The following is a 15,450-nucleotide window of genomic DNA, read 5'->3' as shown; positions in this document are numbered from 1 at the left end:
TAAGCATCCGACTTTCGCTTAGGCCATGATCTCGCGGTTCGTGGGTTCGAGCCCCGCGTCGGGCTCTGTGCTGACTGCCAGCTCAGAGCCTGGAGCCTGTTTCAGTCTGTGACTCCCTCTCTCTCTGACCCTCCCCTGCTCACGCTGTCTCTCTCTCCTAGATATAAATAAAACATTAAAAAAAATTAAAAAAAAAAAAAAAGCAAACCAGAGCCATTAAAATACAATGATTCCGTCAAAAGAAAAAAAAAAAAGGTGTGGCTGCTCGGAAGAGCATGTGACTGTTGACCTGGGGACTGTGAGTTCAAGCCCCGTGTTCGCGGGAAGATGACGTAAATGCATAAATTAAGAAACGACCACAGTGGTAAGGCAGCCAGTCTGCGATGCTGACCGTGGGCTGGCTCAGGAGGAGGTCCCCCATGGTGGCGGACTCCCCAGTGAGGGGGGGGTCAGCCTGCCTGCCACCACTGGGGCCCCTTGATTTTAGCATCAGCTAAGGGCGGCAGGCCGACTGGTGACTGGCTCTTGGAGTGGCGACAGAAGCCCTGGGCATACGTCGTCGAGTGCGGACTTCCCGTCCACGGGGGCAGAGGGGACAGAGGGACAAGACAGACACCCAGAATCCAGCCTGGGAATGTCTCTGGGCCGAGGGACTCTGCTCCCAAGAGAGCAGCACAGGGGAGGGACCAGAGGACTGTGCGGGGTGTCTGCCTCTGGTCCTGAGCTCCAAGCCCACTCTGCGGGCAGCTCTGGGTGCTGCTCTCAGAGCCGCAGGAGGGCCCCTGGCTTCCCCCTGGGGTGGGGGATGGCTCTGACGGCTTCTGTGTACCCGGTGCTAAGATCTGAATGTTTGCTTTCCCCCAAACCCGGAAGCTGAAATCCTAACCAGTGGGCTTTGCTGCCTCCAGCTGGACTCTGGAAGTGACCTGGAGTCCTGGCAGAGACACTCACCCACCGCCGCCTGAGCTGCAGGGGTCCCAGAGCAGCGCCTAATCTGACAGGGCCCCGACAGCTGCAGTGTGGGCTGCGTGCATTGAAGCCGGGTAGGCAGGAGCCCCCACCCGCGGGCCTGGAGGCCACGGGGGGCCCGAGAGCAGTGCTCTGCGGCCCTGGGGTTTGCACCCGCCTGGAGTGTCCCCATCCTGGTCCCCGTGTGGCTGTGTTCTGGAAGCACCTCAACTGTCTGGTTTCACAGGCAGCCACAGGGGACCTCGCCCCAGAATGAAGTCATACCTTGAGTCCCTGCCCCTGACGTATTTGGCCTGCACCAACCTCCTGGGCCCCCTGGCACCTGGGTCACCAGACCTGGTTCCTCCTGAGCTCCTAGGTACTGGCCACCTCACCTGGTACTGCCCTGTGTCCCCAAGCCCGGGGGTGGGGGTGGGGGAAGGCGGGGCTCCCTTCCTGTGGCTCCACTTCAGGGCTGGGCCATGGATAAGGTGGTCCACCTTGTGTCAGAAAATAGCTTTGTTTTGTTTTGGTCCACACCCTGAAGCAGTTAGGGGGAAACGCCTGGAATCTGCTTAACAATACTCTGCTGAAAGAAGGGAGAAGAGATGCTGAAGCCCTGGGTGGGGGATGGCCGGGTGGCTGGCCGCGTGGCTGGGCGACTGCACAACACAGACCCGCGAGCAGCGTTCTGCACAGAACGGCGAGGAACGTGAGGACGAGGGGCCCTGAGACTGTCAGCTTTAAAAATCTTAAAATAACTGATCCCTTTTGTGCCGCGCTGGTCTTCAACTTAGCAGCAGCCCCCCCATTGAAGATTTAGAAATATTTTAGATCGTCCCAAAACTGCCAGAAGAAAAGGAGAGGGAAACCCAGAGTCACTCTTTCTCGTTTCGGGAAAAGACTGAAAAACAAGTCACCAGCAGACGGGAGACATGCACAGTCTACACCAGGGATAGCAGGGTGCTCGGTCATAAAAATAAAGGCCTTTTATTTGGTTTTTCTGCGCCGTTACAGGAGCACGTGGCCGCGCTGGAGCCCACGGAGACCTGCGGCCACACCCACACCTGCTGCAGGCGTCCGTCCGCAGAGAAGCCGAAGGGTCACAACACACACTCGGGGTCACGGGGTCACCTTCTTGTAAGTGACGTGAAGATGCTGAGTCATGGGCTGGGTAGTGGTTGCCATGGAGACTGTCTGTTCGAGTTTGCCTTCAGAATTCAGCCTGAATTTTCGGGTGATCTGAGCAGGACAAAACAAACGCAAACACCTTAGTTCTATCTTCCCAGGCGGCCCGGCCACAGGCCCAGCGTGGCCACAGCTTGCCGCCTCCACCGTCGGGGGGCCTGTGGGCGGGGGTCGGGTGGGTGGGCCCTGGGCCCACTGCTGCCACGGGGCGGGGCGTTGTCCTGACCCCTGGCCCCCCGCCCCCCCACTCCTGGGCTGTCCCTGAGGGCCCACTGGCGGGACGTGGTCTCACCCCAGCCTTAGAACCAGCTGTCTTTCTCTTTCCAGACAAAAGCTGACCTTCCAACGCCTTCCTGCTTTGTGCACTTTCACGCCTACAACTTGAACTGACCCAACACGCATTCTCGGAAAACTCAGTACGAGCACTTTTGGAACCACGAATTTGTCAGCACAAAATATGGCAGCCAGTAAGAAAATGCCATCCGACTGGAATATCTGCCAGAGTGTGGAGCATGGTAACGGCCGAGACACCACCCTGTGGCCAGTGCCTTCCCGGTGTTCCGGCCGCGCCGGGGGCCTGGCAATGTAGGAATCCGCCCTGTAACTGACCAACTGGCACAGAAAACCAGAAAAGTCGCATTTCAGAAAGTCCCTTTAAAGTCCATTTAAAGGCAACGACCCTGATAGCCAGGACAAAGGTCCCAGAGAGAAGGGTGTGTGGAGGCCCAGCTCAGAGCAACCCTTCACCCGAGGCGTGTGGCTGGACGCCGAGGGCAGTAGTTCTGATTCATGGCGCGGTGCTGCATGGAACACTCTGGAACACCATGCCCATCAAGAAGGAGAGTCTGGAAACACTCCTGGCTTTGGTCTGGGGCCGCTGATGGGCTGCCCCTCACTGAGAGTCACCCCGGAAGGGACCGGACAGGGAGGTCAGCTTCAAAACAGCTCGGCCTCCAGCAGGTGGGGTCTGCCCTCCCTGGACCAGCGGCTGGGTGAGAACACCCCTCGGTGGGAGACAGCCCTGCAAAGAGCCTGCGGTTTCCACACTTGGGGTCTAGCCTCTGACTTCGCACAGGAGGTGAGGGCGGGACAAGCACAGGTGCGGGGGGGGGGGGGGGGGGGGGGGGGGGGGGGGGCGATCCTGCCGCCGTCAGGAGACACGGTACTGCCTACAGAGCATTTCAGCAGAGAACCGGATCTGACAAAAAGAGTAAAATGGAAGATCTATAAACTGCAAAATGTAACAGTGAAATTAAAGCCCCCAAGGCAGACTTGGCAGTAGAGACGTAGCTGGAACACGGTCAGCAGAACACGCCCACTGGACCGCAAGGATGGACAGACAGACGGACAGGAGCCACAGGGAGAGTCACAGCTCTTCCGTGTGGTGGAAACCCCAGCACCTAGGACAGAACGGGACGCGGCCAGATGTGAGCAGGTCGGGGCTGCCTTTCGGAAGCTCCTGGGAGACCCCTGAGACCCACACAAAAAGTGCACCCCACCCCGGCTGCCCCGGAAGGGCAGCCAGCCCAGCTGCACAGGCTGGGTGGGCGGGCGCCAGGACACAGCGGTACAGCACCATGGAGTAGTGACATTACTGCCACCTGGGGGGTGTCCCCAGTGAAAATCCTCTTCAAAACTGAAGGCAAAATCAGGACTTTTTAGACCAAAGAAACTCCACAGTGGATTTTGCACCCCCTTAAAGAGAAGGCCAGAGGAGGGCTCCCCGCGTGGAGAAGCAGGGGCAGATGAAGGCAGGGCGGGAGTGAGCACACGGTGGCCATCTATAGTGACCTGTCGAAGCACACGACTCGGGAAACTGAGGCAGCGGCCTGCTTTGCTCCTGTGAATGGGGGAGCGTGGGAAGGGGCTGACCCACATCCAGCTCTTGGGAGAGGCACGAAAAATGCCTCAAATCACGATGTTTTTGAAAATACTTCCCATCCTACTCAAAGTCAACACGCCGGCGTGTCTGACACAGTTTACTTCTGGTCTCTCAGAATCCAGCCTGTGACTGCAGAGCGCCAGCTACCAAGGGCTCCGGTGGACAACGACCTGGGCTTCGTTTTACCAAAGGTACTGTCTGCGGCGGAATACACGCTGGCTCCCGCAAACGGCGTTCACCCGTGTGTTCAAGTGCGAGAGGTTTCCAGGGTCACCTGTGAGGACATCTCTGACTCCGGCTAAACCAGAAATATCTGTATTTCCTCGTGAGAAGAAGAAAGTTTCATTGTGCCGTCATTAAGAAAAAGAGTGGCGTAAGATAAAGAAGCAAAATAAAAAGACGACAGAGCAGGGGAGATGCACGGAGTCCATGTCCCATGTCCCATGACTCGGTGTGTCTCCAGAGCCAGCAGCTGCCGCCCGGGGGTGTGGACACGCAATCCCGGGCGCACCCCAGCTCCAGTGCTGGAGCCCCAGGAGCCTGGCCTGCCGGCAAGGTCCCTGCCATCCAGCCGACAGCAACATGCGGGAGGTCAGGAGAGCACAAGTCAGAGGTGGGGGGGTGCCCACAAGAGGGTACACAACAGGAGGGGCCTCGTGTGCCACGTACGCATTGTCTCACCGTATCAACATCTGTAATTCTATGCTATTTTTTCTGGAATTTCATTTAAAAATAAACAAGACTTGGGGCACCTGGGTAGCTCAGTCGGTTAAGCGTCTGACTTCAGCTCAGGTTCTTGTGGTTCATGAGTTCAAGCCCCACATCGGGCTCTGTGCTGACAGCTCCGAGCCTGGAGCTGCTTTGGATTCTGTGTCGCCCTCTCTCCCTGCCCCTTCTCTGCTCGCTGTCTTGGTCTCTCTTAAAAAATGAACAAACAAGGCTTTTACTTTTGAGACCACTTTTCGGAGGACACAGGCGGAGACTCGTGGTCTTATGGTGCCCTCAGCTGGGTGCCCGGGACCATGCTGTGCACGGACGTGTAGGTGGGGCACCCCCACTTGTGAGCCACGGAAAAGAGCAAGGCCACTGCTTACTTACTCTGAGCCTGTGAGAGGCTCCTCAAAACACCTAACACCTGAGGACAACTGGCATTTTCTGAACGGCTGTCCCTGCACGGCTGGAGAAGCCCCCCCACGGGCTGCCTCCTGGTGCAGTGATCCGAGTGTAGCCTCCCCTCAGCTCTGCCTCTTTGCGCCCAAACCCGCGACATCCATCTTGCTCTGGAGGAGGCAGCATGGCGAGGAGGCAGGAGGCGGCCCTGGGGGTGCACTGCCTGACTGCCAGGCCCGGGGAGGATGCCTACCGCCTCCGGGGCACACACTCACTGGGTCCTGGTCAGGTCAGATCCCTCCCACTCGTGAGCGTGGCCCCTGAGTGCCGTCAGCCTGTGGCGGAGAGCACAGCTGTCACAGCAGAGGACTCAGAGCCAAAGCCAGCAATGGTAGCATCAGCACACAGGCCTCGAGGGCCACCTGTCAGGTTCCTTTAGGTTTGTCCCTTGGAGGATATTTCTCGTGTTGCAATGGAAGTCACTGCAAAGATACAAAGTTGAGGCAGACTGTACGCTGCCTTGCTCAGGCTCAAAAACAGACTCACTGTGGTTCCCACGGCCTCTGCTGACAGACAGCAATCTGGTAAGTTCCCTCAGCATAACGCTGTGGCCACGACAGTTAAGGCATCATCGAAACAAAGACCCCCGGGGCCACAGACTGATCCTCATTCAAGGAACAGGAGACTGGAAGGAACTGCTAGACAGCTTCAAGAGGAGCCTGTCCGGGCCTTCGGGCGATCAGAGGCAGCGCACTCCCACCGCGGGGGGCCCAGCTCCCGCACACACAGCCGCACACACAGCCGGGTCCGGGCCCACGAGCCTCTGAGGGTGCAGGAAGAGTCCCTCCGAACAGATGCAAGTTGCAATCTTCGCCGAGCGAGCACCCACCCCAGAGAAACGCAGCTGCAGAGGGAGGCGTCACGTGAGAATTTCTTGTTTTAATGCTTTCTAAAAGCGGTTTTTTCCTTGTTTTGTTCAGTAGAGAAAAGGTGGAAAAGGAAATTCAGGAGGGGGCTGGCTTTCACTGTGTTTTAGGTCCTGAACAAAGAAATCAGGAAGCCCCGGTGGCAAACGTGCTCCCGGCAGAGTGAGCGCTGACGCATGGGTGTGGCGGAGGGCACGGAGGCAAGGGGTGAGCGTGACGGACGTGGGATCCCGGCGTGCCGAGGGCGCCCAGAGCCTCCCTGTCTCAGGCCCCTGCCGTTTCTGTCGGACTTGCTCCCAGTGACTGAGACATGCGACACTGGAGGTGTGAAGGCGTGGGCTGGAGGCGGGCGTATGTGGCGTTAGCTGACACCCACATCGCCTCACACAGCTACTTCATGCGTGTGGGTGTGAGATCTGTGAGCCCCATGTACACAACACAGCATAAACTACAGACACCATGCTGGACGTTACATCTCCACGACGCACTCCTCATACAACTGGACGTTTTGTGCCCTTGACCTACAGCGTGCCATCCCTCCACCCAGGCAACAACCACGCAGTATTTCTTCCCTGCAGGATTTTACTTTAGCACGTAACAGGTGGCAGGGCTTAATTCTTTTTAAATTCTGTCTAGTATTCCTTGTGTGCGCGTGTGAACGCACATCACACACACACACACACACGTGCACACACGCACGCACGCTCTGTCCAGGTGCCCGTCGGTGCACATGTAGGCTGCTTCCACGGCTCTGTGAGCAGGTGAGGGTCCAGGCGGCAGAATCTGTTTCACGGCTACAGACTCGCGCTGTCCCACGACTGTAACCAGATCCCGCCCTGCTGCTCCCCAGCGACAGGGAAAGGAGGTCACCAGAGCGGGACACTCCCCAGCGACAGGGAAAGGAGGTCACCAGAGCGGGACAAGGGAGGTGATGGAGAGGAGGCCAGGAAGAAGGGTCGTTTTGAGAAAACGCACAAAGATAGGTGAAAAATTCACTTCATAACTTAACAGCAAACTGGAGACAGAAGAAAGACTTGGTGAAACTGAAAACAGATCAACAAAAATATCCAAGTTGGGGGGGCGCCTGGCTGGGTCAGGTGGTGGAACAATTGACTCTTGATCTTGGAGTTGGTAGTTTAAGCCCCATGTTGGGGGCAGAGATTTCTTAAAAGTACAACCTTTAGGGGCGCCTGGGTGGCTCAGGTGGTTGAGCGTCCAACTCCTGATTTTGGCTCAAGTCATGATCTCACGGTTCATGGGACTGAACCCCATGTAGAGCTCTGGTGATAGCACAGAGCCTGCTTGGGATTCTCTTCCCCCCGTCTCTCCCCCATTCCTGCGTGTGTGCACTCTCTCTCTTTCAAAATAAATAAGCTTTAAAGAAATAATAAAATAAAATCTTTAAAATATCCAGACTGAATAATATAAAGAAAACAGGATGAAAAATGAACGGTCTCAGGGACATATGGTACAGGATTAAAGGGCCTAACATATGTTTAACAGCAGTTCCAATAGGAAAACAGTAATGACATAGCAGAAAAACAGTTGAAAAAATAATGGCTAAAAATCCCCGAATATGATGAAAAATACCACCTTACAGATCTACGCATTTCAGGAGACCTACGCAGGATAAATACAGGAAAACCTCACCCAGGAACATGATAGTGAAAGGGTTAAAGTCCAGATAAAGAAAAAAAATCTAAAAAAATGACTAGAGGAAAAAAAAACAAATTATGTATGGTGCATGAAGAAGTTTGGCTGACCTATCAACAAAACAAATAAATGTCAGAAGACAAAGGAATATAAAGAAATTCCTTTTAAAAACCAGACCTGCTTACCCAGAATTCATTTTATAGCAAAAATATCCTTTGAAGCTGGGAGTGGAAGAGGATTTGGGGGAGACGGCTGAGCAGGACACCCCCAGAATCGGCCCCGTCCGGACACGAGTGCACCGGCCTGTCCAGCAGGCGGGAGGCAGGCAGCTGCACGTGTGTCTGGAGCAGCCTGGGGGGACCAGGGAGGGCAGCGAGGACCCTCTCCTCCGAGTGCAGAGGCCCTGCCCCCTCCAGCCCAGGCCACAGGAGATCTGAAGGGCCGGCACCCCTTTTCCCCACTTCATTTTTCCTTTTTCCCCGTTCAGGAGGCAGACGTGAGGGACTTGGACAAACGAGGCCACACGTGGGGAGGCGAGGCCGCGCCCGTGCAGGCCCAGGGAAAGGCTCGAAAGGACCAGAGAAGACCTCCAGCTCACGCCTCAGGTGGCTCCTGGGCACAAAGACAGCCCACAACAGCAAGAACAACAAAACCAAGAACAAGAAACATGAATAAACAGATGCACCTCCCATGTTCACGGATTAGACGACTTAGCACCAGTAAGATACCAATGCTGCCCGCGGGTCTACAAAGTTAGTGAAAACCCCAACGGTATATTTTGTAGAAACAGAAAAATCCACCCTAAGGGTCATGGAATCTCAGGGACCCAGAAGAGCCCCAAAAATTCCCAAAAAGAAAGAAAACTGGAACACACACACCTCTGATTTCACGACAGCACGGTACTGGCAGGAACGCAGACATACCGACATGGAACAGAATGGAGACCCCGGAAATAAACCCTCACATGTGTGCTAAGACCATTTTCAACAAAGCTGTCAGGACCATCCAACGGGGAAAGGACAGTCTTTGTGAGAAACAGTGCTGGAAAAGCCGCACGTCCACACGCAGAAGAATGACGCTGGACGCTTCCTTAGTCTCCCCACCCCCCCCAAAAACTAACTCAAAGTGAGTCAGGGACTTACTTAAATGTAAGAGGTCAAACAATAAAGCCCTTAGAAGAAAACAGCACGAATGCTTCACTACGTGGACTTGGCGATGATTTCTTGGATAGGACACCAAACACATAAGCAACAGAGAAAAAACAAACTAATTCATGAAAATTAAGGACTTTTATGCATCAGAAGACACTACAAACAGTAAAAACAGCGACTCATGAAACGAGAGACCGTAATCTGCTGATCGCGCGTCTGGAATGAGAGCTCCGGCTGCTGGGGCACAGCCAGCGCTGGTGACGGTGTGGAGAAGGGGGGGCTCCTGCACACTGGCCTGACTGCTCACTGGCGCGGCCGCTGTCGGGAACGTGGGGTTCCGTGCGGCTGTGCACGTGCACTTGGGGCGCACACTCAAGAGTGCCGGAGCAGGGCTCGCAGCTGTCCGTGCGCCTGCGTTAACAGCAGCGTCACCCACAGCAGCTATAACACGGAGGCGGCTCTCGTGTCCACCATGGATGGACAGCTGAGCAAATGTAATACACACACACAACCGAGCATTATTCAGCCTGAAGGAAGGAACTTCTGCAATATTCTACAATGTGGATGAACCCTGAGTACATTACACCACGTGAAATAAGCCAGCAACAAAAGACACACAGTGTGTGACTCAGATGCTCACATGAGGTCCCAGGAGTCGCCAGGTTCGCAGCACAGAGGGTGGGGTGCTTGGTGCCAGGGGCATTGGGGAAACAACAGGGAGTCATGACTTATGGGGAAGAGAGGTTTAGTCTTAGAAAATCCAAGTGTTCTGGGGACGCCCAGTGGTGATGGCTCAATTACACGAATAAGCTTAAACCACGGATGCGTTCCCTGCAAACAGGATGTGTGGCACCTGGGCGGCTCAGTTGGTTAAATGTCCAACTCCTGATTTTGCCTCAGGTCATGATCTCACGGTTCGTGGGTTAGAGCCCCGTGTTGGGCTCTGCAAGGACAGTAAAGAGCCTGCTTGGGATATTCTCTCTCTCTCTCTCTCTCTCTGCCCCCTCTGCCCCTCTCTTGCTCTGTCTCTCTAAAAAATAAACATTAAAAAAAGGTAACAGTACAAATAAAACAGAATGCCAAATATATTTAACCCAAGAGAACACAGTTAAGGAACAAAACAAGAACAAAAAACAAAAACAAATCAAGATGGTGGTCTGACAACCAACCATACCAGTAATTTTTTTATTAAATGTAAATGGACTAAACATTCCAATTAAAACACAGAGTTCTCTGACTAGACAAAAAAAGCAAGACTATAAGAGATGTACTCTGAATATAAACAGAGGTTGAATGTAAAAAGGTAGGAAGAAGGACACAGCACAGAGACAACAGCACTGGAAAGCAGGTGTGGTTCTGCTACTGTCAGACTTCAAGGCACAGCACTACAAGTTATCAAGAGGAACATTTCATAAGCATGAAGTATATCATCATAGGTATGCATTTAATACCAGAGCTTCAAAGTCGTGAAGCAAAGGAATAGAACTAAAGCAAGGAATAGGACTAGCTTCAATTGTTGTTGGAAATTTTAACACCTGCCAGGAATCAGACAGAACCAGACTCCCTCTAGCAGTGTAAGTTCAGCAGTACACTGGAAACCTGAATGACGTCATCAAGCGACCTGACCTAACCGGCACTGTGAGTCCATGACACCCAACAACTGTCAGTTCTTACGCATTGGGAGTACGCATGAAATATTCACCAAGTTACAGCACATGCCGTGGCGTAAAGTGACTCTGAGAACATGTTCTCTGGGCTTTATGGAGTCGAATTAGGAGCTATTAGCAATAGAGTACACAGAAAGCCCTTAAATATTCGGAAAGTAAGTAGCATAACTTCCAAATAACCCAGTTCAGAAAAAAAAGTCCCCAGAGAAGATATTTTGAGCTAGGAGGCAGTAAGAACACACTCTACTAATACCTGCAAGGGCAGATGAAGCAGGGCTCGGAGGAAAATCCATAGTGTCCAGTGTCACAAACTAGAAATGGGCTAAGTATCAGTGATGCAGGTTTCCCATTTAAGAAATCAAAAAACAGGAGGAAATTAAACTCAGGATGATTAGAATAAAAAAATAATATGAAGCAAAACTTCTCCAATTTATATATTTTAGCAATACAAAAATCCAGCAATAATCGAAAATGATAAATCATTACAATCAGGTGGGGTTTAACTGAAGGATGCAAAGTTGGTTCAACATCTGTTCTTATAACTAATCACATAAAGAGAATAAAGCAGGGGGCGCCTGGGTGGGTCAGCTGGTTGCATGTCTGACTTTGGCTCAGGTCATGATCTTGTAGCTCAAGAGTTCGAGCCGCATCGGGCTCTGTGCTGACAGCACGGAGCCTGGAGCCTGCTTTGGATTCTGTGTCTCCCTCTCTCTCTGCCCCTCCCCATTCATGCTCTGTCCCTTTCTCTCTCAATAAATAAATAAATAAATAAATAATAAAATAAAAAATAAAACATTAAAAAACAATTTAAAAAAAGAGAGAATAAAGGAAAGGAGCTCCTGGGTGGCTCAGCTGGTTGAGCGTCCAACTCTTGATTTCAACTCAGGTCATGATCTTGCGGTTTGTGGGAATTAGCCCAATGTTGGGCTCTGTGCTGGCAATGCAGAGCCTGCTTGGGATTCTTGCTCCCCCTTTCTCTGCCCCTCCCCTGTTCACCATCTCTCTCTGAAAAAGAAACAAGCTTAAAAAGAAAAAAGAGAGAGGGGCGCCCGGGTGGCTTAGTCGGTTGAGTGTCCGACTTTCGCTTAGGTCATGATCTCGCGGTTCGTGGGTTCGAGCCCTGCGTCGGGCTCTGTGCTGACTGCCAGCTCGGAGCCTGGAGCCTGTTTCAGTCTGTGACTCCCTCTCTCTCTGACCCTCCTCTGCTCACGCTGTCTCTCTCTCTCTCTCCTAGAAATAAATAAAAACATTAAAAAATAAAAAATAAAAAAATAAAATAAAATAAATAAATAAAAAGAGACAGAATAAAGGAAAACACCCACAATCGTTGTAAGGGAACAACAGGTATCAATACGGGAAAAAAGTATAAGCACCTTGACTTCTACCTGATACCATACAAAGATGTCAATTCCTAAAATCATAAACCTTAAAGTAAAAGTGAAAACCATAAATATTCTTGGCGAAAACGCAGGTTAGAAATCTCCGCTGGCAAAACAACTTACGAAAGGGCACAAAAAGCACAGACTATGAAAGAAAAAACTGGTATGAGAATGTGAAAGGTAAGAGACTTTGTTAACGAAATGAAAAGGCAAGTCATCAGCTGGGCGCCATCCCTGTGTCTCCCTGCAGCACTTGCATGCGGAGGGCACAGCCTTGACAGCTGAGCGGGGAGACGGCGGCCCGCGGGCGAGAGGGGCACTGGGTGGCTCCTGCTTCACAGGATGAGCAACGGGCACAGGAGGGGGCGCAAGACCGGCGGGCCCCTGGCAGCGAATTTACGCAAGGGCCAGCGTGGTGGAGGGCGCGGGCCCACGGTGCGGCCCCTCTGACGCCAGTGAGCCCAGCCTCGCCACCGGCCACTGCTGCCCAGCCTGAGGCTGTCACCCCGCAGGCAGGACCACGTGACCAGGCACGGAGGGGCACAGGTGCCGAGACGGCCCAGAATCNGGGGGGGGGGGGGGGGGCACGGCTCGGCATCAAAACCACCCAGAGTCCCTCCACGAGCAATAGCAGGAACGAATCTCAAAAATGTTTCCATGAATGAAAGGAGTAAATCCTGTACAGCTCCATTTGTAAGGGGTCCTAGAAGATGTGCACCTGGTCTGTGGTGACAGAAATCTGGCCCTGGTTGGGGGCCAGGGGCCGGGGGCTGGACTATTCTGCTCTTGACTGGATACCTCAGGTGTATGCACTGATTCTATGTAAACTATACTTCAAGAGAGTTGCTGTTTTTTAAGTTAAAAAAAAAATTCTAGTAATCTCCAATATTTAAGACACTGAGGACGGGCCGGTGGAAAGGCCGGGCGCCTGGACAGGGCGGGGGTGCAGGCCCTTCGGGCTGGGGCCGGGACAGCCAGGCTTCACCTGCACACAGGTCCAGGTGCCCTGGGGAGCTGCAGGGGAAGTTTTAAGTCACGCTGTAGTACTGCTTCCAGAAAATACACAATACATATTTTCTGATCTGTGTTAATTACGAAACACCAAAACCAATCCAGAGAGGGGAGCCTGGGAAATTGAACCACGTATAACTGAGAAAGTTGAGTAAGAAGAGGAAGTGATGCAGACAGGAAAGGGTACTGGCAACAAGAAACTGACGAGGAGCTTAATTCCAAATTACGTTGGATCGGTGTGCAGGGGTCAGGGGGCCGGGGCAGGGCCTCCCGAGAGGAGGGACCAAGCAGGCGGGGACGGAACACTGATCAGCCTCACTGGCTGTCAGAGCAGCCTGGACACAGGAGTCAGCACCTCAGGGTGCGGTGAGCATTAACGGGTAGAGTTTCTGGAAGGGAGGTCTCTGATCCTGTCAAATGGGGACAGGGGCCTGGATCTGCTGGGTGTCAGGCCACTGCGTGGGGTCCTGAGTGACCAAGCATAGGCGGCAGATAACAGAGAAGGGTGAGGACGGGGTCAGGCTTCAACAGCAGACAGGCAGGGACCTGTCCTGACACCTGCCACTCCCAGGGGCTGTGGAAGACAGGTGTACCGCCACCAGCTGCTGGGAGGATGCACACACGCTTCCAGTCCTGCCCCTCCCCTCTTCCAGCCTCAAGTGTGAGCTTCTCACTTCCAGGTTCTGTCCATATCAACCCAGCAGGGAGGCCAACCCAGGCACCTGCCCAGCCTTCGGTCAGCCGGGTCACTGAGGAGCTGAGCCCTCCTCTGGCCCTGCGCCCACAGGCTTCACCTCATCTCCACCTCCTTTTACAGACAGGGGCCAAAGTTTGGGGCGCCTGGGGGTCTCCATCAATTAATTGCCTGACTTCGGCTCAGGTCATGATCTCACAGTTTGTGGGTTCGAGCCCCGCATCGTGCTCTGTGCTGACAGCTCGGAGCCTGAAGCTGCTTCGGATTCTGTGTCTGCCTCTCTCTGCCCCTCCCCTGCTTGCACTCATTCTCTAAAAAATTAAGATTAAAAAAATAAAAAATACAGCCCAAAGTTCTCCAGCAAAAATAAACAAGCCCTCCTCACACCCTGATAAAATAAGTAACCTTAGGCAAGTATGAGCAAGAAAAAGAGAAAACGCAAAAGAAAGAGAAAGAGCAGAAGCTCAGAGACGGAGAGCGCAGTACGCGTCACTTCCTCCTCAAACTGAGCCTACAAGAAAGGGCCCCTTTCCTGGGAACTGTGAGGTGAGGCTGCAAATGTAGCAACAAGGGGGAGGGCCAGGCAAGCAGAGAGGTAGGGAGGCAGTCCCCCCCCACCCCCACCCCGGGGCTGGGCTCAGATACTGTCTCGAGGGCATCCCAGAGCAGGCATTGCCATGGGGCTCCCTCCTGGTCAGGGAACAGAAACCGCTGAGAAGCTCCCAGCTCACTCCATGAAAACCTCTGTTACCCAAACAGACAATAATTTCTGAAAATCACAGCACGTAGGAGCTATCCTCAAAAAGCAGATGTGCCTCAACGCTTAGACGTTATTATTCTGACTCACTGTGTCAACAGCGTCAATTAGAAAAAACACAGAATCCTCCCAAAAAAGACTGCAAAAGCATTTGATGAAGCTCAAAACCCACTTCTGAACATAATTTTTACTGCAGTGAAAATACAGTAGAAACAGGACGCCCTTACCTGACAAGGCTGCCTGCCACGAGGTAGCCCACAGCGAGTGCCTCGGGGGTGGGTGGGTGCCTCGGGGGTGGGCGCCAACACGCGTTCACCCCGTCAGGGCTGTGCCCGAGAACCAGGTGTCAGACGTGACAAACACGTCCCTGTTCAGCAGCAGTGCACGGACACCAGAGCCCTCCCCGCCACCACCAGCCCTCAGAAGGTGAGGCTGTGCCGGAGGCAGAGCCACGAACATCCAATACCTACATAACTGAAATTATAAAGAAAGAAATTTGGCACCCCCGCAACAGCCCAAACTAGACCTGAAACCGTGGTGACATGGCACCACCGCTGCTGCCGACCAGGCGGCCACGACTCCCCAGGTCAATGCGCGTGTTCATGCAATCCTGCCGTGCATGGGACCGCCCGGACAGAGCACGGGACGCCTCATCCAGGAGAGGAAGTGCTGAAGAATTAAGCAAGGAAATTTAGAGGGAAGAGTATCGGGAGCCCAAGTTCTGAGACACTTTTAATCACTGTCGGTGAAGAGGAGATAGGAGACGCTTCCTCTCCCATCCATGGGGACGGGCGCAGGACAGGACATTGCAGGTCTGTGGGGCGCTGGTCACCCGGGTGTCTGTACACAGCATGATGGGCAAACAAATCTGGGACGGATGAAGCTCTGAGTGTGAAAATGAGCTATGAGCATGTGGGAGAAGGAAGGATGTGGGGGAATTTTGACCACCTGAGCAGAAGCACCTACCCCGAGGCCATGGAGGGAAAGACCCCCCCAGAGGGACCAATGGGAAAGCTCACAGCCGGTAGGGGGAGCGAGCCACAAACCAAACTAACACATGCCACCAAATGGGCACTGTGTCTCA

At 53.4% G+C, this 15,450-nt stretch overlaps 1 protein-coding gene across 2 annotated transcripts in view; it reads right to left on the bottom strand.

The window, feature by feature from the left end:
• Nucleotides 1-1,914: 1,914 nt before the first annotated feature.
• The window catches only part of THAP4 (THAP domain containing 4), a 39,924-nt gene continuing 26,388 nt past the window's right edge, over nt 1,915-15,450 (bottom strand). For both annotated transcript variants that reach the window (XM_039228540.1, XM_039228542.1), the window contains one exon: nt 1,915-2,190. In XM_039228540.1, coding sequence (XP_039084471.1) covers nt 2,071-2,190 — 120 coding nt within the window. In that variant the 3' untranslated portion in view covers nt 1,915-2,070. The remainder of the gene's footprint in view (nt 2,191-15,450) is intronic.

The sequence above is a fragment of the Hyaena hyaena genome, unplaced genomic scaffold (genome assembly GCF_003009895.1).
Source record: "Hyaena hyaena isolate Hyena2069 unplaced genomic scaffold, ASM300989v1 scaffold_31, whole genome shotgun sequence".
Lineage (NCBI taxonomy): Eukaryota > Metazoa > Chordata > Mammalia > Carnivora > Hyaenidae > Hyaena > Hyaena hyaena.
The sequence above is the reverse complement of the archived record's forward strand: the minus strand, read 5'-3'. Positions and strand labels throughout refer to the sequence as shown.